General features: G+C 47.8%; 6 protein-coding genes and 1 non-coding gene across 7 annotated transcripts; 3 read left to right on the top strand and 4 right to left on the bottom strand.

The window, feature by feature from the left end:
• Window positions 1–3,565: 3,565 nt before the first annotated feature.
• On the top strand, window positions 3,566–5,280 carry LHYA1_G005291 (uncharacterized protein; the record flags this gene model as incomplete). Its single annotated transcript, XM_031150239.1, has 2 exons — window positions 3,566–4,174; window positions 4,228–5,280. Coding segments are annotated over 2 exons (1,662 nt in total), but the record flags the coding sequence as incomplete, so codon positions are not given.
• Window positions 5,281–6,573: 1,293 nt separating this feature from the next.
• Window positions 6,574–6,672, top strand: LHYA1_G005290. The gene has a single exon. It is a non-coding gene; the product is annotated as a tRNA-Val (tRNA).
• A 630-nt stretch (window positions 6,673–7,302) lies between these two features.
• Window positions 7,303–8,501, bottom strand: LHYA1_G005289 (uncharacterized protein; the record flags this gene model as incomplete). The annotated part of the gene is made up of 5 exons (XM_031150238.1): window positions 7,303–7,350; window positions 7,402–7,518; window positions 7,604–7,986; window positions 8,047–8,124; window positions 8,177–8,501. 5 exons carry the CDS (start codon window positions 8,499–8,501, stop codon window positions 7,303–7,305), a joined length of 951 nt encoding a protein of 316 aa, XP_031005944.1.
• A 6,648-nt stretch (window positions 8,502–15,149) lies between these two features.
• Window positions 15,150–17,070, bottom strand: FAT1_0 (Fatty acid transporter protein; the record flags this gene model as incomplete). The annotated part of the gene is made up of 2 exons (XM_031150237.1): window positions 15,150–16,274; window positions 16,321–17,070. Coding segments are annotated over 2 exons (1,875 nt in total), but the record flags the coding sequence as incomplete, so codon positions are not given.
• An 848-nt stretch (window positions 17,071–17,918) lies between these two features.
• On the top strand, window positions 17,919–19,574 carry gpi17 (GPI transamidase component PIG-S-like protein; the record flags this gene model as incomplete). The annotated part of the gene is made up of 2 exons (XM_031150236.1): window positions 17,919–18,197; window positions 18,243–19,574. The coding sequence occupies 2 exons, from the start codon at window positions 17,919–17,921 to the stop codon at window positions 19,572–19,574; spliced, it is 1,611 nt and encodes a 536-aa protein (XP_031005930.1).
• A 322-nt stretch (window positions 19,575–19,896) lies between these two features.
• Window positions 19,897–20,999, bottom strand: FUM13_0 (NAD-dependent epimerase/dehydratase; the record flags this gene model as incomplete). Its single annotated transcript, XM_031150235.1, has 2 exons — window positions 19,897–20,643; window positions 20,703–20,999. The coding sequence occupies 2 exons, from the start codon at window positions 20,997–20,999 to the stop codon at window positions 19,897–19,899; spliced, it is 1,044 nt and encodes a 347-aa protein (XP_031005931.1).
• An 840-nt stretch (window positions 21,000–21,839) lies between these two features.
• Window positions 21,840–23,620, bottom strand: mfs2_1 (putative efflux pump; the record flags this gene model as incomplete). Its single annotated transcript, XM_031150234.1, has 4 exons — window positions 21,840–22,021; window positions 22,115–22,869; window positions 22,927–23,342; window positions 23,399–23,620. The coding sequence occupies 4 exons, from the start codon at window positions 23,618–23,620 to the stop codon at window positions 21,840–21,842; spliced, it is 1,575 nt and encodes a 524-aa protein (XP_031005928.1).
• Between the last annotated feature and the right edge of the window lie 1,102 nt (window positions 23,621–24,722).

Below are 24,722 nucleotides of genomic sequence, written 5' to 3'. Positions count from 1 at the left end.
TGGGAATTTCAGTTCTTTCCACATGAGAGAAGTGTCAATTTGGCCAAGTAACACTCGTCCAAAGGTGGTGGTAGCGATGAAACTGTCGTCTGAGACAAAAGCGTACCGGTTGAGAGCATCTTTCGGTAGCCTTTTAGGCTTCTTTATCTTGGCTGCTTTGCCATTTGTGGATGTTGCAGGTACAGGTTCTTCCTGGATTGATGCTACCAGTATATCGGAGGTGTTGAAATCGGTTGTAGGAGAGCTTGAGAGGAGAGAGGTGTAGACATCGTCGAGGTCCCACTCTTTTGATGAAGAGGTGGTATCAATCTCGTGAGGGCTCTTCAGGGTCGTGTTGTTGCCTGTCGGCTTTACGTTGTACAGTGATATTTTCCCATCGGCGCCTCCTGTCACTAAAGTATAATCTGTATCCGGATCTTCTGGGGGAAGTAGATCTGTTGACCATATGTGCTTCCCTCCGTGGAATGCGAATGTATTGACCTGGCGAAGGCGACCCTCATATCTTGAAATAGCCCTTGAATACACGGGCTTTGTTTTCTGGTTGCCAGTATCTTTAGACTCGGAGAGGTTGTGTGGTGCACCAAATTCCAACCCCCACTGCTGTGCAGTTGAGTCTTCTCCAAAGGACAGGATATTGACGATTGAAAAATCATCGTACGAGCTTGATCTTTGGACCAAGAACTTAACACGCCATATCCTTGAAGAATGGCCCATTATGCTGGCCACACATCTTTCTTGAGATATAACGCTAGGCTTTTGGTCTTCGTTCTTCCCAAATCCGGTTTCTCGAGGTAGATTTATGATGTTCAATTCGGTATTGATTGTCAATGACTCCGAGAGATCCCAAATACGTATTGTTCGGTCGTCGCTGCAACTTGCAAGTAATCGCGTGCGAACATGACCAGGGCCAATGATGATAGGTGAAATGTTGACTCCGAAAATGGAACCTTCGTGTCCTGTAAAGGTGAAAAGAACCTTGCTCTCACCAAATTTGCCGTCTTCCGACACGTCACAATCCCAGACTATGATCTCCCCAAAGACAGTTCCGGCTGCGACGAGAATCCGCCTGCTAGTATCCCAGATCAGATGTGCAGAGTACAGAATAGATTTCGAGGGTGATGGCAGTTCCTCAAGCGAAACTTGCTCGGCATTTTGATCAAGTCGTGCTTGGAGCACAGTGTTGTGAGCCGTCACAAGAATACAGCTGATTCTATCATGGCTACTTATAGCTACGTCAAGAATCCAATCCGATACTGATATTGTGGGTGCCACAAGACTGCTCAAATCTCCCCTCAAAAGCTGGTCGAGAGCCTTTTTGGTGAGCAAAGTGAGGCAATGCCCACCCCAAATGACCGCCTGTAACTCATCTTCGTTTCTGATGCCCTCATCGGCGACAATAATTCCATGGATAGCTTGCCCGTCGAATATCTCACACTGGGAAAGTAATTTTGACGTCTCGGCTTCAAAGACCTTCAAGAAAGATCCTTCTCCAGCCAAAAGAAGAGTGCTGGATGAGTCTCTATAGAATTCAAGGGCTGTCACGGGATTGAGCGTGTGATCATGCTAGCGTTTCGTCAGTTGAGAATTGCAAGTTAGACATTACAGCATTTGAGAGTAGATATTGGTAGATTCAAATGCACATATTGGCAGAGGAGCATGGGTAGATTTTAGGAGGATGGTTTAATGCCCCCACAAAACTTGCTTCGAACATATATTGCTGCAGATGCAAGGAAGGAATGACCGCCAAGTAAATTGTTAACGCAAAAGCAATAGTAATAGTAATAGTATGGAATATCTACTGACCTGGATCGACATTGACATTGAAAGGCTCTTCTCCTTGTCCCATCACATGTGTGCTTGGAATTTTAAAGATGGAGTTTTGTGAAATTTATACCAGGGGCTTGCACAAATATTTAGCGAGTCACAAAGTGTCATGGCGGAGGGGCGAGGCGGACTTTATCCCGCATCCGCAACCACATTAATATCCTCGATGGAATCATACTTATCAACTATGTTTGGGCTGAAAGGCAAGAAGGCATTAATAACTGGTGGCACAAGAGGTATTGATGGACCTCTTGCAGTTGTATTTTACCTGTCGCTACCGTATGTTAAAATGTTCTGTGCTGATTATATAACAGGGCTTCTGCAGGATCCTCGATTGCTCTTCTTCTCCGAGACCCCAAATCCCAGAACGTTTCCTCAATCCAGACCGACGTCCATCTTCTAGGTCGCGAATTATATGTCTACGAACGCGATCTTAGATCCCGAGCTAAGCTTCAATTCCTAGTCGCCCAACTTGCTTGCGATGGGCATGGAATCAATGTCTTCAGCTACAGCGCTGGTCTTCAGCACCGCTGTCTCACCGAGGACTTTCAAGATAAGACATAGGATGAAGTGATAGGCGTAAACCTTACGGCGGGTTCCAATTGAGCAGAGACCTGGCAAACTATTGGCTCAATACTACACTGAAGAACGCGGGAACATGAGCAGCAGCAAGGAAGAAAATTATCTTCATTGCAAGGATGACGATTCTCACAGGAAGCATCGAGATACCGGCCTACACCGCAAGCAAAGGGGTCATTGGAAAGTTCACAATAGCGTTGAATAACGAATGGAAACGTATTAACGTAAAGGCCGGGATATATTGAGACCGACTTGACGAAAGCTATCAAAGATGGGTCTGCAACGAAAACAAAAATCTTGAAAAGAATGCCTGCAGGAAGATGGAGAGTGCCAGCTGAGTTTGGCCGGTTCAACCATCCACATAAGTTCTAACAGCGGAGATGACATTGGGGGAGAAGTGCATGCTATTGATGGAGGGTACTTGGGTTGATGAATAGATTACTTTACAGTCAAGGTTTGGTAATCTTACGAGAGTGTATTCCGGTACCTCTGAGAACATGGAGTACAAGCAGACTATTGGTATTATCCGAGGCTTTCTGTCTTCATCTAGTGATGGGAGATGGTATGATGAGCTATGCTCACGTTCAGCAATCATATGCAAATGCTGTGCTTTCCTGTGGCAGGCAGCAGTCTCAACAAACCAAGGTACAAATATATACTAGCTAAATCAGTGTATAAGGAAAAAGGGTAGAGGTCTCGGATCACATTCTCGACTTTCTTCCGCATGTGATGGTAGCCCTCGCGACTCTCTTTAAGAAAACTAGGTACCTAACAATACCTGTCACAAGCCTTATTAGCACCAGATCAGGTACCAAGCCAAGTAGTCCAGATCGCCCTGCCGGCACCGTGATCTCGGGATGACGAGTTTATGCAGATTGCAAATACCGAGCCGAGTACTTCGTATACTTGTAACTGTAGTGAGACCGAGGCGAGGCTATGCCATGTGAAATCGCATCGTAAAAATAGTCAGCTATGACCCCAGATGTTTGAATACTCAGCCCACGCATCCACCACCCCGCTCCTTCTCTCAACCCTGTTGGCCATCCTTTGAAATGACTAGGCTCCTACACTACCATATTGTTGAGGATTCCAAAACCTTACTCCAAAGTAAAGACTCCCCGCGTTGACATGCAAATATAAATATTCTTCCCAATACCGCCAGACTGGCGCTTCCACCCCACAACCCCATTCTCGTACCCACGCGACCACCATGATAGGAACATCGCGCCCAGAGTTCTACTTTATACGGCTCTGTATAGTGGGTTTGCATTACCTTGCACCCCTCGCAGTTCTATACTGTGTCTTGAGCATCATCCTCTTTGGCTTCAAGGCCGCAACATACCGCGTCCCGCTCATCATCGAGAGCATCGCCATAGCAGAGACGCTGTTCTTCCTCTGCGTGTACATTCCTTACAATATATACCTCCAGCGCGAAGCTGTTCACCCACCTGCCCCAACGCGCGAAGAACGAACAGAGCTCTTCCGACTTTGCAACGATAACATTCCGGACCCAGAGGCATATTTGCGGAAATGGTTTTTGGGGGCACCTTTGTCTGAGATCAAGAGGGAGAATCTGAAGGAGTTTCTTCTCTGGGCATTCTTCAACCGTGGTGGGCCACCTGGAGAAGATGACGAGGAACTCGAGGAGTATGTGTCTGCGTTAGAGAAGCTGCTGGGGAGGCCAATAGAGGAAGGAACTGGGGATGCGAAGTGCTTGCGTACGACGCTGGATCGAGTTGGCATGTTGCACCGCAGCTTGGTTTGGTATACTGTATGGCCCTCCCATTCCAACTCTCGTCTGCTTAGCTGGCTAACATTTGATAGTGTGTTGGCTTTGTCGACTTTTTGACCTCCATGAAAATGCTCTTCCTCGGCTTCCAGTTTCACCGGACAAGCCTTACTCGATTTTTCACCCTCTTTCCTTTTAGATGGCAGACCATTTTCGCTCGACATCGATCGCCTGCGAAGCACACTACATATTGGTACAGACCTCACACATCAACTACAAAACTCCCAGTGGTCTTCATCCACGGAATCGGTATCGGGCTTTATCCCTACACGAACTTCTTGGGGGAGCTCAACTCGATAGATGGTGTGAAATCTACGGATCCAGAAGAGCAGGTTGGGATCATCGCCATCGAGATAATGCCAGTGTCTTTTAGAATTACAAACCACGCGTTAAGCCGACAAGAAATGTGTGCTGAGATAGATCAAATTCTGCTCAAGCATTTTGGCCCAGACCAGAAATTCATACTCTCGTCTCACAGCTACGGAACTGTTATTAGTACCCATCTTCTCAAAACACCATCCATTGCGAAGCGTATCGGGTCAGTTGTCTTGATCGATCCGGTATCAATATTACTTCATCTGCCAGATGTCGCCTACAATTTCACCCGGAGGAAACCAAAGCATGCAAACGAGCACCAGTTGTATTACTTCGCGAGCATGGATATGGGTGTCAGCCATACACTCAGCCGGCACTTCTTCTGGAACGAGAACGTGTTGTGGAAAAAAGATCTAGTAGGGAGGAAAACGACAGTCAGCTTGAGTGGAAGAGACCTCATTGTCGACACAGAAGCAGTGGGGAAATACTTGAGTGACCAACCGAAGTCTGAGCTAGCAAATGGCTACAGTGACCAGGACCCAGACCTTATAGATGTTAACGGGCCCGTGGATGAAGATGCATCTGTGCGAATGAGAGGCGGTGAAATTATACGCGACGAGGATCTAGAAAAAGAAGAGTGGAAATCTCGTCCCTGGCGTGGATCTGGTATCGACGTTCTCTGGTTCAAAGACCTGGACCATGCGCAAATTTTCGATAAGCCTTCCTCGAGGAGAAGGGTTATTTCTGCTATTCGAGCATACTGTGAAGAATGAGACAGCTATCGCTGCATGAAGAGAAACATAACTTGCAGTCTACCTCGGACTATGGGAGGCCGGGCACTAAGCCAGTGCAGGGTCCAGAGGTTAAAACACACCAAGATGGTCCTTGAGCCATGAGTGTCTATTTCGAGGCTAGATATAGGAACCAGCCACATCGGTAAGGGTCTTTTGGTTTCTGACATCACAATGGCAGTACTAGAATTTAGACTAAGAATATTCAGTTTCTTCTCGCCTGTACAATCTATATACTTTTCGTCTTTCCTCTCCCCACTCTCTCTTTCTTCCATTAGAGCAAGTTATGCAATACTCATTTCACAGACTATTACCGTCTATTAAACATCTGTAAAATCCACGACTTGTCAAAGACAGTTCATAATCAAAATGCCACCTCAATTCCCCACCACGACAAACATCAGCTCCATCTCCTTCTCCCCTATCGAAAAAGCCTTTACTCAGCCAGTAAGTCGTCCCCGCTTCTCCACCTCATATCCACACTAATTCGTCTCGCATTAAGGTTGACATAGTTTTCTATGCTATGTTCTCCGCCTTTGGCTGGTGTGGCATCTGCGTCTTGCTGGGGTGCTTCATCTGGGCTTGGTATGGAGAGACTGATGCGGAAAAGGGAGAGCAGGGAAATGTAAAGGTGGAGGTGGAGGTGAATGGGCAGGGTGTGCCGCTAATGTCAATGGCGGTGTGATTGATGAGAGTGATAACGGAGAGAGGTTAGGAAAGCTTCTCAAGCACTAAAATAGTGATATGTGGGAGGAGAAGTAAGATGGAGGTAGGGAGTGGGAAGAAGGGAAGTTGGCTGTGGAGAGTGATTGGGTTGGCTGAAACTTTAGAATGGACGGCATGTTGCGTGGAGTTCTATACCATTTTGAATAATAATTATATAGTCAATATATTAGAACATGACGCAGAAACTAAGTTTGGTGAGAGAACAGCTTTCCCATAGCTAGACTTGGGGACAATTGCGAAAGGGCCGTCTATCTAAAGCAATACTTATGTTTTCGCTGTAGACGCATAGGAAAGCCTTTCAGAGTCTAATTATTTATTTTGTAAAGAAGGGAGTTGCTTTACCTGAAAGATGTACTTGAAGAATAGATTTCGAAAACTAATCTAAGTGATTCTATCTAAAAGAGACAATGTGAACATGGTGGTTTGAAATGTAGGTAGCGTCTGCGCTTATAGCCTAAGCTTCGGTTAAAATTGGGCCCTGAACTTCGAGTTTTATACTATACTTCTTATTAGTGATATATTTTGAAATAAACAATTTAAACGAAGAAAGGCCGCCTGGTGTAGTGGTTATCACGTCTGCTTTACATGGTTACATTTGTTTGTTCCTAATATCGCAGCAGGTCGCAGGTTCGATCCCTGCGGTGGTCATTTTCTTTTTATATTTTTGTTTAAGTTCTTATTTTAGTTCTTCTTTGCTTAGGCGGCAGAATTGTTATGTTTTGGGAGGGAATTCACACACATATGCGGATTAAAGAATACCCGTCTCTTTAGGATGTGGATATAGGCTTGTACTAGCAAAGGCAGGTCCTAGAAGATAAGGGAAGTCAGCTTCTCGGAGACGGTTTTCCTCCTTTAATAGTCGTCTTCCTCCTTAGCTTTTAGTTTTTAGCGTGGGATATTTGCTTTCGCCGACTGTGAGCGAAGCGAGCTAAGAAGGAGGACCGACTATTAGATGTCTTTAAAGCATTGTCTTAGGTCTTTCAAAATAATCCTCCAACTTCTAACAGTGATATTGTAGGACAACAATAATGCACTGAATCAATCTCTAATGCATCTAGCTGGGAGAGTTCATATGCGATGGACCTTTTTAACGCTATCATATGCTCAAGTGAATAGGTGATCCATGGTACTAGAAGAACTTCCACCCTCGCGACATTTGGTTGTTCGAGCGCACGAAGCTGCTAATAAAAACACTTTTCATCAAAGAGACGTCGTGAGAGTGAATGATTAACGGAAAACTAGGGGATTGTCGAAATTAAAAGAGATTTTGCCATTACTTCATAAGATGGCCACACCATTTGGTGGACTCGCAACTCCGCCAGGAACCTGGATTGTTTATAATTAGTTCTCAATAGTCAGACAAGGACAATACCTTACCTTCAAGGGCATACTACTAAAGAAAAAGCTCCACTTCTTCTGTTTCTTGCACTCGGCAGCCAAGTTCTCCAAGTCGAATAACTCTCCGATTGGAAGACCCCAGCCAGCAAGTAACCACTATAACAAATTAGTACCTCAACACTTTTCAGGACTTCTAACATAAAGACTCGAGGAGTAGTAAACACAAAATTGGGTTGCTTACCTCGTGTATCCAGTGGGTTGTACTCTGAAATGGTAGTGCCTCAAAAGCAATCGCATCACCAGCCACAGCCGAGAACTCGTGGTCCCAAATCCACTTCAACGTCTCTTCACAGGACTCGACGCCAATAGCAGTCGGCGGAGTCGCTGAATACGCCACAGCTTCGTCTTTCGACATTGCGTCGAGGGCTCGAACGTATCCAGTCCGGACGAAGAGGATATCGCCCGGTTTGAAAGTAACGCCTTGGTACTCTGCGACTTTTTGGAAGTCGGAAATGGGGATGTTGCTAGTCTCAAGGGCTGGTAGCAGCTTGCCTTCTGATTCGGCCCAGGAGCAGTAGTCCAAGAGAACTCCGCGGCCCACGATACCTCCATTTTCTACCCACACTGGGGATGGGATGAGATTAGCAGGTGAGAGAGGGGAAAAGAAGAGGAACAAGAGCGCACCGTGAATTCCATTTTGGGTAGAATTGTGCACGTCTTCTTGCTTGCATCCATTGAAGTAGACTTTGTGATCTTGGTATCCTGTATGAACTATCATCAGCTCTACATGATGATATGTTTCAAAAATACATACCAAAATGTCTAAAACCATCCCATTGAGAACTCGACTGGGTGTTCAAAGTCAAAATATCATCATTGACAGTCCTCGGTTCCTTGTGGTGGATATGCTGATGGAATTGCTGCCGACCGAAACAAGGCACGCTTGGCTTGTTCAGTGACCAGTCGGTAGAAATCCGAATGCCATGTACAATCTCTTTAGTAGCAGCGATGGTAGTCTTAGGGGTCAATCGATTGAGCATTCCGAGTTCATCGTCCTTGCCAAACAGGCCCCATGCATTTCCGCGAATTCCATTCTTCTGCAAGGGAAGGGACGAAAAGGAGGGGACGTTGGTTGCCATCGCGACTGCTTCCAGATTGGTACAATATATGTGAGATAGAGTTGATATATTTGAGCTAAATATTAAGTGTTTTATCTGACGTTAAGACTAAAATTTCCCCGCACTTTCAAAATGCCCCGCGACACTCCGTCGACTGTTTTCTAGGGGGCGAAAAGTAAAGTGGGGTGAATGATGGATGGCCAACTGCCTCGACATTATTTGCTATCCTCCTGAAGAATATACTCAGTTACTAGACTCCTTAGTGCGCAGTCCCAGATTCATGTACACGATAACATTATGTCCTGTTTGTAAATTTACTACCAGCTCTTCGAGAAATTACACATAAGATTCAAAACAACTTAATAGAGAACGGGAGATTTCAAAGGTGTTCTGTAAATATAGTACAAGAAGAATCATGTGTATATATGACCAGTCGAGAGTACCTATGTAGTATTCGAAATATTTGCAATGGCCAGGTAATATTGTCACGCTGGCAGACCCTGACTCAATGAAAATTGATATCTCCCCTGGTGATTACCACCCTATCACTCAACTGGTTGGAAACCTCTGTTTGGAGGTGGTGGAGGAGCTTGCTTGATGAAATCCTTCTCTCCATAATTATTCGTCGCGTCCAACTCCTTCATAATATCCGCTGGCACAATCATCCTCTCCACTCCAGCCGAATGATGCCAGAAACCGTCCCACGATGGCGAGATCTTGTACTCCCTAATCTCAACTTCTTCGCCCCCCTTTTTCTGCGCCGGCTTCTTCCACAACAGGTTGTAGAATAGGTCATCTGGTACAGTGGGAACGAAGCCTTTCAACGCTGCAGGCTCATACTTCTCAATTGGCGTTTGGCCCCATACCCGTCCGGGTACACTTCCCAGCTCTTTCGGCTTGTGCTGCATCAAGCCCATTCGATACCTAACGCACGGATGAATAAATTCTTCTGTACGGCACACCGGCCGCGTTGGATCGTCTTTCTGTTTTTGGATTTCGGGGATTGTGAGTTTGTATTCGCCTGGTGTTCTGGTCTTCCAACCACCAGCGCCCGGTGCCAGAAATGCAACCGACGCACTGTCGGTAAGATTGCCTTCACCCCATTTGTGCGAATCCGCCTGCGATTCGACGAATTTCTTGATCTCGGCTTCGTCAAAGGTGAGAGTATCACCCGTTTGATCGATCATCCAAGCGAGAGTGAGGTCATCTATGGAGGATTCATCCAATTCGCCGTTCACAGTACCACCGCCAATATGTGCGTGATAGCCAGGAAACCAGCACTGGGTCAACTCCGAAGCATAGCCATGATCCGCGCCTTTATGATACCACATGGTGGGTGAGAAAGTGCCGCGATACTCGTCCAAGGCGAGGGCATGTGCAGCTTTCTGTATTCCTGGAAGTATTAGCAAACGAAGGCAATATATACAACGGTATTAGCAACTCACTTCCACTCAGTTCCGTATCGTGGAATTGATAGCCCTTGTTCCAATTCGTCGCTTGGGATAACATGCTATCAGGAAGTCCCAGACTGCCCACTGTATCCCAGACACCGATGAATTTCACGCTGACATGCTTGTAGCGAATGTTCAGCTTCTCCTCATTTTCCTTCCACTATTCCGTGTCTTGGAAATGCTGCCCACGTTCTTTCTTCTTGTAGGCCTGATACATGCCATAAAACGCCGTCATGGATCCAGGAGGAATGAACCCAGCAGCAAGGACAAGACCAGCAAGAGCTCGGGCGGTATAGGCGCCCCGGGAGAATCCAAACAGGAATATTTCATCCCCATCTGCGTAGTTATTGCAGAGAAAGCTATAGGCAGAACAGACGCTCTCATCTAGGCCATGACCAAATGCACCTATGGTTGTATTCAGCCATTGTCTTTCCATGAAGACTCGGAATGCGACTCACCTTGAACTCGTTTATCGAGCCATGTAAGGTTGCCAGTACCAACACCACTCTGGTAATACACGATTTGGGGTACTCGAACTATCTCTGCTTGCTTTCCACGTTCATTTGTCCATGCTGTGCCTTCTGCTGCTATGAGACGTCCGATTCTAGCAACATTTGATGGCAAGTTCTGGGTGCCTTTATCTGATGCAAACCAAGTCCCATCGCAGCATACAATGAGTCATTTCTGGATGGTCGTTGTTTTAATTTGCTGGTCGACAGTTTCGTAGTCTGGACGGAATCCACTTTGGGCAAATGCCATGATGCTTTTGCAGTGCGAGTAAGTTCTAAGGTATCTCAAAAAAATATAATCAAGCTGATGAAGTTGATCTCTCGACCTTTGCGTTTGAGGACCTGTGGGAGCATTTGTACTATCCTCTGAGAACTATCTTAATATAGTTTTCCCCTCCCGAAACATTCATCATTAGTCTTTCCCAGAAAGATGATCTCAGCTTAGCCACCATGACTCCAACGATTGATTCAGTTGCGAGCTGAAATGCCTAGCTGCGGAGTGGGCACTCACCACGCATCTGGTTTGAGGTTTGGCGCCCGAGAAGCACTGGCTCTGTAGAGAACGAAGCGTGCGGTCCGTCCCAGAATCAGAGCGGGCGGGCTGGACCATACGCGTACCCCTGGATCCAATAGTCCGGGGCTCTCGCTTAGGTTATTTTGCAAGCCAGTTCTCAGACATGCGCAGGCATATTGTTCATACCGCCCGCTCTAGACCGACCTTTTGAGACCCTCTAGCCTCTGTAATCCACGCAACCCACCGCTACTGTACCCCGCACACTATTCTAGGTGTGAGCTTTACAGTGGCTGGGTAGTATATAGGTATATGTCTGAGACAAGCCTCGGCCTTCAGCTCCCAATACAACAGGAATGAGACTATGGATTTGCAGCCGCGTTAGCTAGCTAGAGCTCCCTTAATATTAACAAACCCTCCAACGCCCGTCTAGGACAGTCTCCGTTCACAAAAGAACACTGTTGGATATCTACCTCCCATACCCGTCTAGCAGAGTCATTTTGTAGTTCTATCAGAGCTCCAGTCCTGAAAAGTGTTCTATTGAATATCAGAATCGTCGAAACCCGCACTACTTCGTTACTTGGAATTGTTGTGTTGTTTTCTATGTAAGAAGAGGTAAGTTTGATTTGTTCTGCCCTTGGTGCTCCTGACACCATAGATTGGTTTCTTATAATTTGTATTGAATGGATCACTAATCTGATAAGTTTGTTTGAATCTTCAAGCCTCCACCATCTCGCCATCTCGCCCCCCGAAACCTGGGGCCGAGCTCCATGAACCTCGACCAAAACATATCCGTGGGAAGCTTCTCAACCCATAATGCAAGACCTAATACGGAGTAATCCTACTCGTGTCCGCGAGATGTCAATGAGACTCTTGCAATCTCAACTCCGTCGACTTTATCGCAACTCTTTCAAATGGCGGGATTTCTCGTTGCCCCTGTCGCAACTCCTTATCTCATGGTCCCCCGGATACCCAAAAATCGAAGGAGCGACCTCTAAGACATGCCTCGAGAGGAATAGGGAAGTCGAAAGCCGTTGTGAGCGCCCATAAGGTATAGTACGTTTTAATTTTCCAGGCATTCATACACATTTATTCATATTCGACCTATCCTGGATTCGTCTTCCTGGGGTGGATTATGAGTCCAGGTGCGAACACGCTGCCTCCACTCTCTGGCATAAACAGGGGTCGTTCTCCCTTAGCTTCGTTAGGACCTTTCATCCAGTGGTCAAAAATTGTGTCGGGCAGCCCCGGTACCCAACCCCAAGTCATCGGACGGACAAAAAAGTTAAACGAGCTACCTCGATACACTCCTGGACCATGCGCGATGCCATCTTTGAATTGGTCGAGACCGCCCCCGTTCAAGACATAAGCAAGTTCTCCGATGTCTCGCTCATGGAATTGGAATTTCGGCAAGGGGACACTGATTGTCTTGAGTCCATGCCAGGCCGCGAACGAGGGCAGTGTGGCTTCGGATGGGACTCGAAGCCCCAAATCATGCTGGGCACGGTGTGCGGCTCTGAGGAGATCCCAGGATGCTCTCGCTTGCGCAGGGACACAAACAAAGCGGGGGGTATCTGCTGGGAGCCCGCCACCAATCCAATCCCTGAAAACCCAATCCTCAGTCCTTTCGAAGCGGCCCACCTCGTTGAGTTGGTCGAGGATGACGAGATCAGCATCGCGTCCAACCCCCCACTCGAAATTATCATCTCTCCCATTCTCGACAGGTGGAACGGGGCCCTTTGGTTCCAACTCTTCGATCTTGATAGGCCCCCACACCGTAGCTTCGCCTTCCATAGTCTCATTGATAGCACGACTGAATTCAGCGTACGTGCCATGTAGTTTCGGAATGTAGGCCCAAGATGCACGCTCTCGCGCTTGTTTGTAAGGTTGAGATTTGCTGAATGAGTGGAACCCTTGTAGCATAGAGCCAACGTGTGAAGTGAAGCGTGTATCCATCTCTATTTGCCAATAATGATCGAATTCGGGGTAGAAGTGGGCGAAAAGTTGGAGCGGTTGCATGACCTGCCAGAAAGTGCTGCAAAGCCGTTAGTATACGTGAATATCCAGGTAGACTATTTAGATACGTACTGAGACTCCCCGACCTTTTCGTACCAATTTAGAAGCAAGGTCTCATGAAACAGGACCGCGATTTCCTGAAATTCTGGCGGAACAGATTCTTCTAGCACCTTCTGATAGAAATCGTCGTCCTTGTGAATCATATGCCCATTCTCATCTTTGACATCAACCAGCAAGATTACCGTGTACTCCCCTCCAGTCGCCAAGCTCGCTTCATTGATGATCGATCGCAGGTTCCACATGTCTTCTGGTTGGTAGTTATACGTGCTCCATGCCCTTATCACAATCGCTTGCCTGCCAGTCTTTGACCTTGGTGGATCGTGCGCTTCGCCCTCGCCCACGAGCCGAAATCGAGGCTTCGCTGTCAAGTGTAGTGTGCCATCCTTCTTGGCATGAAAGCGCCCTTCGTTTGTAACCAGACAGTCGTCCTGGAGGTTCCCCCAGTTCACCTTATCCCATTCTGCTCGCGAGAAACGGTATTCAGGACTCTCTTCGCCAAATCCATAGGGCCCATATCGTCCTTCGAATGTCAACCACGACTGATTGAAACCTAGCGCTACGTACGACCCGGTGGTTGGTATTGGGTACGCTACGTCAAGATTGTGAACGGGTCGCGGCAGACTTTCAACATCCTTCTCATCCAGCAACTTCCCTCGCGGGCCAGTACATGCTAAGCCGGTGATTGATTTCTGATCCGTCGGCCCAAGGTCAACGCGCAATTTTGTCGGTGGCAGAGGTTTTCTCAACGAGGCGGCAGCGGGGAATCGATAGTAGAGCACGAAGAGGACCATAAGGGAGAAGAGAGAGAGGCAGGCAAGGGGAAACAGGCGGCTGCGGTTGACGCCAATCATGGAGGCAGACTTCAGGCGCTAGCCATCGACACCTTGGGGACTTATAAAGATGGTGAGAGTGGGATGGAGATGGAGAAGGAGAAGGAAAAGAAGAAGCGGAGAGAAGAAGAGAGGGACTGTGGGGAAAGCAATAGATGATAAGGGCCGGCTAAGCATCCCGCCCAATTTCAGACAAAGATACAATGTACGTGATCTTAGGAATAAGAGCCTTGGCGATGGAGCCTTTTGGGACTGCTGACACACCTTCCTACATTGCATATTTTACTTCGTCCTTCGTCCTTCGTCCTTCACGCCGTTGCAGAAGAGCCTGTCAGGTATCTTCAAAACTAAAAATGGCGCTAGGTCGCTGAGCCGCTGAACCACTTTAATCCCAACTTTGTCCTATCGCGTCTCTAGAACTTGATGAGAAGATAGGGGTGGGGGTGGCACGGATTACCTACCTAAGTAAGTAATTACGACTCTGGAAATAGAACGAAAACCCGAGAAGCATAATAAAGAAACCAAGGAAGCCTCATACATGAAATCCTTCCGGCTACTCTAACTAAACATGTACAGTACAGTACGGTATTATAGTAACCGAACAACGGACCTGAAACAGCGCTCTACTAAGCATCAAAAATAGCAAAGGTTCAAATCAATTGCTGAACTTCGTACTGCATGTACCTTGTAGAGGTATGCCGCTATATCCGAAAGAAAAGGACAAAGCACATAGATCGCATCTCACCGTTCTAGACACACTTGGTCCATGCTTTTGAAGTAGAGGATAAGGGATAATGAGATATGATGCTGAGGAAGACGTTCTACAATCTGTGTGAAAGAAAGAAGTAAAATTCACCGGCGACGTTGTTTGGAATGTATTTATACTTTAAGTAGTGTAAATGTGACTCGTCATCTTGTGGGGAACTTCAGCCTTGAAGTCTTCAGGCGAACCAGTGAACCCGACTTCTGGTTCGAATGTCTCACCAGCCCACTGGGATAATCCAAGATTCTGCGTTACAGTACAGTAGCTAGCGGAACATTGGTACGTTACGTCTACGTTCCTTGCGTACCATACTGGTATATCCTAGGGGAAAGGGGGACTATATATCCTTCACATAGCGACCATAATGACCACAATACCGTATCTCTTCATCAATTCAAGTGTAGATGTTTACACCTATTAACTAGCACTTTTCCCCCTCTAGTTGCCAGTCCAATTTTCATTAATTCGTTACTACAAATATCGGGCGAATGCCCATCCTAGTAGATGCCTTTATTTAATAATCATACAATCACAACTTAACCCTCCCACCATTCAACTCATCCCAATCCCTGGGTCCAAACTTAACGTAAGAACCATCCTTCAACCAATAAAATTCATCACCACTAGTTTTTTCCGGATCAACACCTTGCGCCCTGATAACATGCTTCTGCTGCTTATTCGTCCCAGTCGTTTGCATGGCCTTCGTAATTCTCAAAAACAACGGCACCGCGAACTTAGGCAACCGCTCATGAACATGCGATGCAAGATCACGCATCAGCTTCTCGCTGGGCTCATGCGCCAGCACGATCGCTACACAGCCCGCGCGACCATCATGGTGCGGAAGCTCTACGCCATAGACGTTGGCTTCGTTCACAGAGGCATGGTGGCCGAGTGCTTCGGATACTTCGTTGGTGGAGACGTTCTCGGCTTTCCAACGGAATGTGTCGCCAATGCGGTCATTGAAATAAGTGCGGCCTTCGGAATCAGAGATCAGCATGTCGCCGGTTCGGAACCAGGCATCGCCTTTCTCGAACACGTTACGCAAGATTTTGCTGTCTGAGGAGGAGGGGTTGTTGAAGTAGCCTTGGAAGCTTGCCGAGATATTGTCCGGGTCTAATTTGTATAGCTGTTCTCCTGGTTCGCCAGGCTCGACTCGTTTGCAGCATCCGGTCTCTGGATCCCGCCAGGGCTGTTCGGTTTCTAGGTCTAATTCTATGAGGACGGTGACCTTTCGGGAGAGAAATTTCAGGAGCGTACCGGCACGCCCAATTGCGCCTTTGGAGAAATCGTTGCGGCTGAAGTTCCAAGATCCGTTAGTGCCTTCTGTTGCAGCGTAGAACTCTGCGATTTCAGGAATGCCAAAGCGCTCTTTGAACTTATTCCAAATATCGGGTCGTAGACCATTGCCAACTGCTAGTCGGACGCTGTTCTTCTTGTCGAGGTTCTGACCTGTGGCCGAGTCAATTTCTGTGGGTGCGGAGAGGAGGTAACGACAAGTCTCGCCGACATATTGGATTGCGGTAGCATTCGTTGACCGACAGTCTGCCCAGAAAGTCTTGGTGGAGAACTTTCTGCCAAGGGCAAGGCTTCCACCAAGAATGGCTACGGTGCAAAATCCAAGTAGAGCGGCAGACGTGTGATACAGAGGCATACACTGAGGTTGTCAGTGGGAGATTCTACTCGCTTGTGTGAGTACTTACAGTATAAAAGACATCATTCTGGTTGAGAGATGTCCAACTAGGGACAAGTTTTGCAAGGCCTAACACTTTTTGCCAACTGACAATAGCACCCTTTGGAAGTCCAGTAGTACCGCTTGTGTAGATGAGTATCGCCATATTAGTGGGCTTGTCCTCCGATCGCGCTGTGTCAGGCTCCCGTACACCTTCTGTTGTCACTGGCTCTACTTCTAATTCCGGGGTAAAGAATTCAAACTGAACATTGGGTAGCTCATCTCGGACGTCTTGTGTAGCATTATGTTGCACCCGTGGATCTACAAATACGACCCGGGCCGTTGAGACTCGGATGCAGTGTACCAGCGCCTTGTCCGTGAGGTTGTAATTGATGAAAGCTGGTTTTGCCCCAATGGACCATAGTCCAACCCATAAGAATATGAAGTGCTCCGAGTTCATAAAGTCTATCGCCACAATCTCTTTGGGCTTGATGTGGTACTTTGTCTTGAGCCACGTTCCGTATTTTAGAGCGGTTTGGTACACTTCCTTGTATGTCCATTGTCGACCCTCGAAGGATAACAAGGTTTTGTTTGCCAGTTTTCCTTGTGCATGTTGCTCAATGTCATAGAACGGGCTCAGCCTATCTTTCTTCTCCCGATGGCGTGTCGAGACTGCGCCTTTGATTGCAGCGCTGAGAATACTGTAATCATAGAAGAGACTCGTTTTCGCGTTGATGTATGCCAAGCTAGTAGCAACCGCTGGGGCTACGAGTGCCAATGGAACTGTAGAAAGGGATCAGTATATATTCCGGAAGGTCGATAAGGATGGTTTCACCTGGCATTGCGATGCCTTATCGACAGTGGAGCTCGAAATTGAGAGAGATGTCCCATATGTCGCTCGCCAGCAGCTTTCGTCAATATCAAGAAGAAAACAGAAAAAGAAGCAATGATGCTCTCATTGAAGGTAAGAAAGTGACGAAAAGCAGCCTCAGAGAAGGGGCAGAAGCAGGTCTATCTAAGAGTGACGCTACCGTAAAAGAGTTGAGAAGCTCACAACAGCGCCATGGAGTCTGAATCCAATTGGCGGCTTCCCAGGTACTACCATGAGGTATTCACATTGGTTGCAATCGCCTCTAATACGCGTCTAAAGCCACTCGGTGTTGAGAGCGACTCGCAGCAATGCCCGCACCTGGAGATGCCGAGGCATTATCCTGATGTTGCGGGCTTGGCTTTAGTTGTATTCAGCCGCTCTCCGCCTTGTGAAAACTACTTAATCACTTGGCTCTGGTGGTTTACCTCGAGCACCCGTGATCCCATGAAAGGTTGTCAGGGGGTTACTTCGTACTTCGTACATCTATATGAACTTTGTATGCGAGCTTCTTTGTAGATATGAAAGGAGATAAGGGGAGATAAAATAAAATCATTCACGCTGTTGCACGCCCACGCTTTCATTATGTAATTCCTGCGGCGTAGCAAATGCATGGCATCCATCATAAGGCCCGGAATGCGGCCCGGGCGCAAAATAAATCGGCCTGGAAATCGCGATGCGACCCGGATACGAGTTTCCGGGGTTGAGGTCGAGAGAGTTGTCTTTATCCACTCCCAGATGTGATGAGCAACAACATTGCCATGTCCTCAACTCCAACTGCTCCAGCAATTTCCGAGGCTGAAGTCAAGGATGGCAAGATAGAAAGGGGGGAGGATGCGCCAGCACACGCTGTGTCGGTCGCGCCCAAGAAAAAGGAGCCACCCCCTGAGACGCCAGAGAGCATCCGACTTCGACTTTTCGTTATATTGTCTTTCTGGGCAATTGTCTTATTTCTAGGCTTGCCAATATGGTGGAGGACAACGGCAATATACAGGGCGAAACTGCCGCTGGACCAGATGATGGATTGGGCTGATGGGAGGGTAATGGTTCCTAGTTCTTTGAGGGACCAATGCTGATATTAGTAGGCATGCCGGCCTGTCTTTCCACTTCGCATATCTATAGAGGCAGACTCGCTACAAGATCATGAAGCTCAGCATCTTCTGCGGACTACTCAGCATGCATTGGACGACTTGAACGATTTCTCGGCGCATCATCTGCGGTTACAGCTCTCACCACCAGCCAATGCATCAATAACAGTAGATGGGTTGCCTACGGGAGGGTCAGACGAGGAGGTAGCTCTTGTCATTAGGCTCCTACCAGGGACAGAGTCCAAGGCAGATCTGCAATCATACTCCCCCATACTGGACGTCCACTATACACCCAACCAAATACCGTCGAGCTCCTCCTCCTCCTCCTTCCTAGCTACATACATTGCGAATACACTGCGAGAGATGTTTGCCGAGGAGCAGGCCATGATTTCATACCTTCTATCTACAAGTTCCGCACCACCAGAGCGCAGTCCGAAGGCATTGGTACCGGAGGTAGCAGAATCTCTTGCGAAATGGACAACGAGATCAATAAAGTACTCGCGAACTTACCATCTCACATTCTCCCTCTTTACCCCATCCGCCACACCTTCGTCCTGGGACATTGAAGCAGCCCTCGAGGAACACATGAAGCCCCTGCTTCAGAGCTTCTCCTCAATCAGCAATTTTACAATCGACACTCAGGTCCAACTCTACGCAAACCCAGGAGTCAATGGAAATGTGCTGAAAAAGGAAGATCTGAGCGGTTTTATAAACGCTGCAGAGTGGCCTCTGAGCCCCAGCATTGGTGGAGCACCCACTGTGAACTTCATAATATACGTGGGGGATATGGAAGTTGAGGGGGGAGGAAAGAGTTGGCTGATTCCTCAATGGGGAGGCGTGGTTATCCAATCTGATATTTCGGATCTGAGGCCAGCGATGCTCATTTTCTCGAATCAGTTGATGTCTTTACTTGGGGCCCCGGAGAGCGGCTCTCTGCCTCTAAGATTGATGACTCTGGTGCGTGTGCGCAGTGCTGGATTGTTGTTGAAGGCCAGCGGCACTATGGGTAGTTTGGCGCGATTAACACTTGCGCTGCCTTCAATCAGCATCCCAAAGAGCGTTGCTGATGGGATTTATACAACAATTGAGCATTTACGAAAAGCGTGTGATGGGTTAGGAGGGACGGAGGGATTGGAAAACGCGATAATTGCTGAGGAAGCTGCGGAAAAGGCTTTCTTTGAGAAAAGTATGGTTGGACAGGTTTATTTCCCAGATGAGCACAAGATTGCCGTCTACTTGCCACTGTTGGGTCCGGTAGCTGTACCTCTGGTGATGGGCGTGTTGAAAGAGGTCAAGGCGTGGAGGAAAAGAAGAAGGGTGAGTAGGTAGCATGAATTTTACGGATATACAATTCATCTAGGATTTTTTCAACATCTCCAGCAGAGACTAGTTCTACCACTGTATTCTCCTCTACTTGATTTTTCTGCTTGATTTCTTTACTTGATTTCTTTAATTGGGGGTTTTTACGGCCTGAGGTTTAAAGGTAGTCCTGAGCCGTACTCAGCTAAGAACTTGGTGGAGTTTTCCCCTTCTCAAGAGTTGGTTATATTAGGTATGATGAGTATCCGAAGTCAACGTACGATTTCATTTTACCATCATTTTACAGCTCAATCTCTTCTTTTCACTTCAAGTCCTCCCATCCATCCTCCACCTACACCTCCTTCTCCTTCAGCTCAACATACTGCCTCACAACACTCTTAACCATCTCCTCCAAACCCTTCAACTTCCCAAACACCCCCTCCGTTTCGCTCCCATCAAAATCATGACTAACACTATTCGTACCCCCCTCCCTCAGTATCCCCTCCTCAAATGCTCCTTCAAACTCCCTCTTCGCAATCCCCACCACATCATTCAAATCCACCTTCCCCGCATCAACTACAAAACTCCTATACGCTCCCACCACTTTCCGCTCATCCAAAGCCTCTACCTGCACCCTCGTAACATCCCGCACATCAACCACAGTAGCAGGCTGAGGCTCCTTGCCCACATTCCCCGTCACGAGCGACAGCACCACATTATTACTCCCATTCTGCAGTTCGCGCGCAGACGTCGCCAGCCCGTTGCGCCCGATCACGTAGCCGGGCATGATATTGACGATGCTAAAGCGCGGCGCCTTCTCAGCGACGAACCGATCCGTCGCGTCGAGAGCGAGGGCTTTGGCTCCGCGGTACGCCACGACGCCGTTGGCCCAGGGTCCTGAGGGCAGGGGAGAGACGCGCGAGGATGACGTGTAGGGCGCTGTTGGGGTGCCGTCGGTTTGGGCGGCTGAGGAGAGGATGGCTGCTATGGAGGAGGTGATAATGATGCGTTTGATGGAGGCGTGGAGGAGTGCGGAGGTCAGGATGGATGTCGTGCCGTGGATTGCGGGCTGCACTATATCCTGCTCTGGATTCTCCGTCTTCATTCCCTTATCAGCACGGCTGACTCCCTTTCTCTTGAGGAAAGGAAAGTACTCACTGGACTAGGCAATGCCGACGCCAAATGCTCTACATAAACCACATCCTTTAACGCTTCATCAAACGCGCCTGGGACCGTGATGTCGGGCACGATGGCGAAGGAGACATTGCCTTGTGCTACGAAAGGGGCGATTAGGGGGTGGGAAGAAAGGGTCTGGGCTTGCGGCTCCTTGCGAATGGAGATGCGCACGCGGTATCCGGATTCGAGGGCCTGGTGGAGGACGGCGAAGCCGATGAAGCCTGTTGCTCCTGTGATCTGGAGATGCTGTATGAGTGCTTGCTGTGGGGAGAAGTACATGGGAAGGGAGGTCATACGAAGACAAGTTCTCCTGCCATTCTTGTAGATGTTGAATGGGGTTTGATATTCGAAGCGGACTTTGACCTGGGTTCTTGAAGCTGGCTTGGACGTTTGGAAGTATGTATGTATATATGCTTTTCTATCTCTCGAACTTATTTCCCGGAACACCAGCGCTCCTTATATATTCTCTCTCCTCCCTCAATTCATGCCGACTCTTCCGTTCTTCCATCCTACTCTGCGTATCTGTAAGTCCGAAAGCACGTTTCCTATTGTTATGCCTATTGTATGATTACTATAGCTGAGGCCTTCTTCGCGTGATGCTCGCGAATCAAGACATTGAGAAATAAAGCACCAAGAGTCCATCGAGGGATCAGTAATCACTGCTGACTGATCGCGACTGCAAGTGGTTGAGTAATCCAATTTCTAGCCGACTATCTTTGTAAAGTCTTACGCAGTGATGCAATGCAATGGTACAATTGTGGAATTAGGATGGGCTATGTGAAGGCTGCGGCGTATTCTATATTACTTGATGTCCTGGACAAGATGGGGCTATAGTCAGTTCGATTGCAATGCTGCAGGCATGCAGGAACCGAAGGGGGCTGAACCGGGACGAACTAAGAGTTTTTTGTTCATTGGTCGCAGCATTTTCTCCTTTAGTATTTTATGTAATGTGCTGGTTGTTTATACATGAAGGGTATAGGTAGATTTTTGGGTGGGATTACTAAACCGGACTCAAAATACCCGATCAACGGGCAAAGTTATTCAGTCATGTATATTTACTTAGAGCTTTGAGATCATATACTACTTTCTGCAGGAACTTTCTTCTAGTCCAAAATGACTTCACTGAGCGGTGGTATTTACCTGATCAAGCTCTTTATCTGCCCTTCTCGTCCGAATTGGCGCTCCTTTCCATTGGATGAACATCGTGGGCAGGATAGAGAAGACAACCATGATGCCAACCATAAGCCCCCCGCTGCCACTGAGACCGATGCTGGTGAACATGTCCGGGAACCAGAACGGACCTTTTTGAACAAATATGTTAGCCGTTATCCTTGTGCTCTCTCAAAACTTGGGTATGACTGAAATCAAACAGGATTGAGCGACGAGAGACTCACCAATAAAACCCCATGTACTCCTCACAAGGTTGATGAACACTCCGATGCTGGCCGCATGTTCATGATGGCAGTCAACGGCGTAAGTAACTAGCACCGTCGTGATGATCTGATTCCCAAACGCAGCAATCGCAATCCCCACAATCGGCGTAACATTGTAGGATTTCAACTTATCGGTTTGCACACAAAATACAACCAGTCCACAAATCCCAGTCGCATATCCCGGATACGAAACCCAAAGTCTGTGCTCGGGTGTCACAGTTTTCGATTGACCGAGCTTAGCCGATCGCCGTCGCATGAAGATGTCAGAACCGCGCCCTCCAAGCTGCTCACCTAGAACAGAACCAATGATCATGCCGGCGAATTGCAGACCGATTTGTTGGGCGTTAAAGCCGAATTTTGGGGTGAAGATTTGCGGAATTTCAACGGTGAGAAGAACGGATGTGAAGCCGAAGACTATGCTATATGCAATTGTTGGTAATAGGATATTAGGATAAGCAAACAGTTTGATGGGCATCCAGAAATCTCTCCATCCTAGGGGATTCGGGCCCAGCTTTCCAAAGTTGAGATACTGACGTCGGAACGAGGAATGGTCATTTTGGGGGACGTGGCTGCTGCGCACGTAGAGAGTTTCAGGGGAGAAGAAAAAGTAGAGGATGAATTGGACACCATTGGTTACGGCGAAGGTCCAGTAAATATACTCCCATCCATGTGTGTGATAAGCTACGAATCCCATTATGAATGGACCCATGGGAGGACTGGAGATGTGAGCTTTTGGGTGGGGAAAGGAAATGGAAATGGGAGGCAAAACATACCCGAGGGTTACCATTAATGTCCAAATCCCCATCTTTTGTCCTCTCTCACTTGCAAAGAATGTCTCTGTCACCACTGCACTACTGATGGCAATGGCAGGGGAGATGAAGAAGGCTACCAAAATCCTAGTTATCATTTGAGAAGCATAACTATGGGATTTTGCGCAGCCAACGTTGCACACCAACGAGCCTATCGTGGAGATGAGCCAAATAGGTCTGCGGCCAAAACGATTCGAAATCGGCTTCCAGAACAGGGGAGAAAACCCCAAGATCAGGATCTGGACACTGGTGAGGTAAGAAGCTTTCGTTAGAGACACTCCCAGGTCGATGGAGAACAGCTCGAAGGCCGGAATGATGCCCGCAGCGGTAAAGGTGGTCATCATCGCGTGGAACGCGACAAGGATGAGATTTAAGTGCTTCTGTTGTATCTCAATTAAAAAGGTCTCTTCCGACTAGCTGTAGGGAGCTGCAATACCTTCCAAGTAGGCCAGTTCAGAGGGTCTGCTGGATCCATCGATGGCAATGGATTCAGATCAATTGTTCCATGCCGGGTCATCAGGTATTCCCTATGCTGGGAACTCAGATCTCCTCCGATGCCATTCTCCAGATGGCTGCTGTCTATGGCAGCGGCATGGGCTTTCTCAGCCACCCCATTATCATGAGTGGCCTCGGCTTGTTGGGTTGGCTTTGACTCCATTGTAGCAATCTCGTCGGGTTACAAACCTTATGTGAAAATGAAGCCCAAAAGTGGCGAAATATGTACGAAGTAAAAACCGTGATGGGGGTACGGAGACTCCACAATCCACGTCCACTTGGAGCATGGGTACGTATGGGGTAACATTGAGGGGAAGGAAGCTATATAGTGGGGCCGGATGTGTGCCTCGGACCATACAGAGAGTACATACTTTATACTTTCCACTTACTTCATCAAATTTTTACCGTTGGCCTCGAAACTTGGACTGAGATGTAAGCAAACATGCTTTATAAGTCGGCGCCGTACAAAAAATTCAATAAATCTCATGCAACAGGCGGAAAACTAATCGGAGACCGTGTGGCAAGAAAAAAGTGCCGTTATTTGCAGAAGGTCGGTGAACGGAGGGTTGGGCTGAATTCGATGTCCCAACTCTATTTTGACTGGGAGAGAGACCCGCGAAATGTTTTGACGGGGAAGCTGGTATCGCATCCGGAGTCCACTCCGGCATTGTTTGTGATGAATGCGTGGATCGGGGCACAGAGGGTACGAAGCAGAGTAATGGAGTAACGCCAACGGCACCTTCTACTTCGGGGAAGTAAAGATCCGACAACTTTAGCATCCGCTCCGCTCCACCCCGCCATTCTGCTCATGAAGGGATACTTACCAAAAAGAAGGTCATCATCTTCATCGACGACGAGGTTTTGCTCTAGCGGGTCGAGCCATCATCTTATGTACGGGGTACGGAGGATATTCCTTGGCCGAGGCTAATTAGGTAAACAACCCCAATCCACGAGGGAGCTGCGAGCCGCAGATACGAATATCCCAGATTCAGCTCTTATTCCTAATTGAGCGCTATAACGCCATAGCCCGTTGATGGTCAGTCGCAGTCGGGCCGGTGATTTCAACATGGTAATTACGCTATCTGTACGAAATCTCCTACAGTATGTACGAAGTAGATCTCGACGGCGCCATTCCTCGTCCACCACGACGCTACCGCAACTTGCGGGATGGGACCGTCTTCAAACTACGCTTGTGTAGCAACACTAAATTGTACATAACTAGAGCTAGAACCAGCAGTTCTTTAATGTATGTATCAATTGTTTGC

The sequence above is a fragment of the Lachnellula hyalina genome (assembly GCF_007821495.1).
Source record: "Lachnellula hyalina strain CBS 185.66 chromosome Unknown contig00054, whole genome shotgun sequence".
NCBI classification, from domain to species: domain Eukaryota; kingdom Fungi; phylum Ascomycota; class Leotiomycetes; order Helotiales; family Lachnaceae; genus Lachnellula; species Lachnellula hyalina.
Note: the sequence above shows the minus strand (reverse complement) of the source record. Positions and strands in the feature narration are given on the sequence as shown.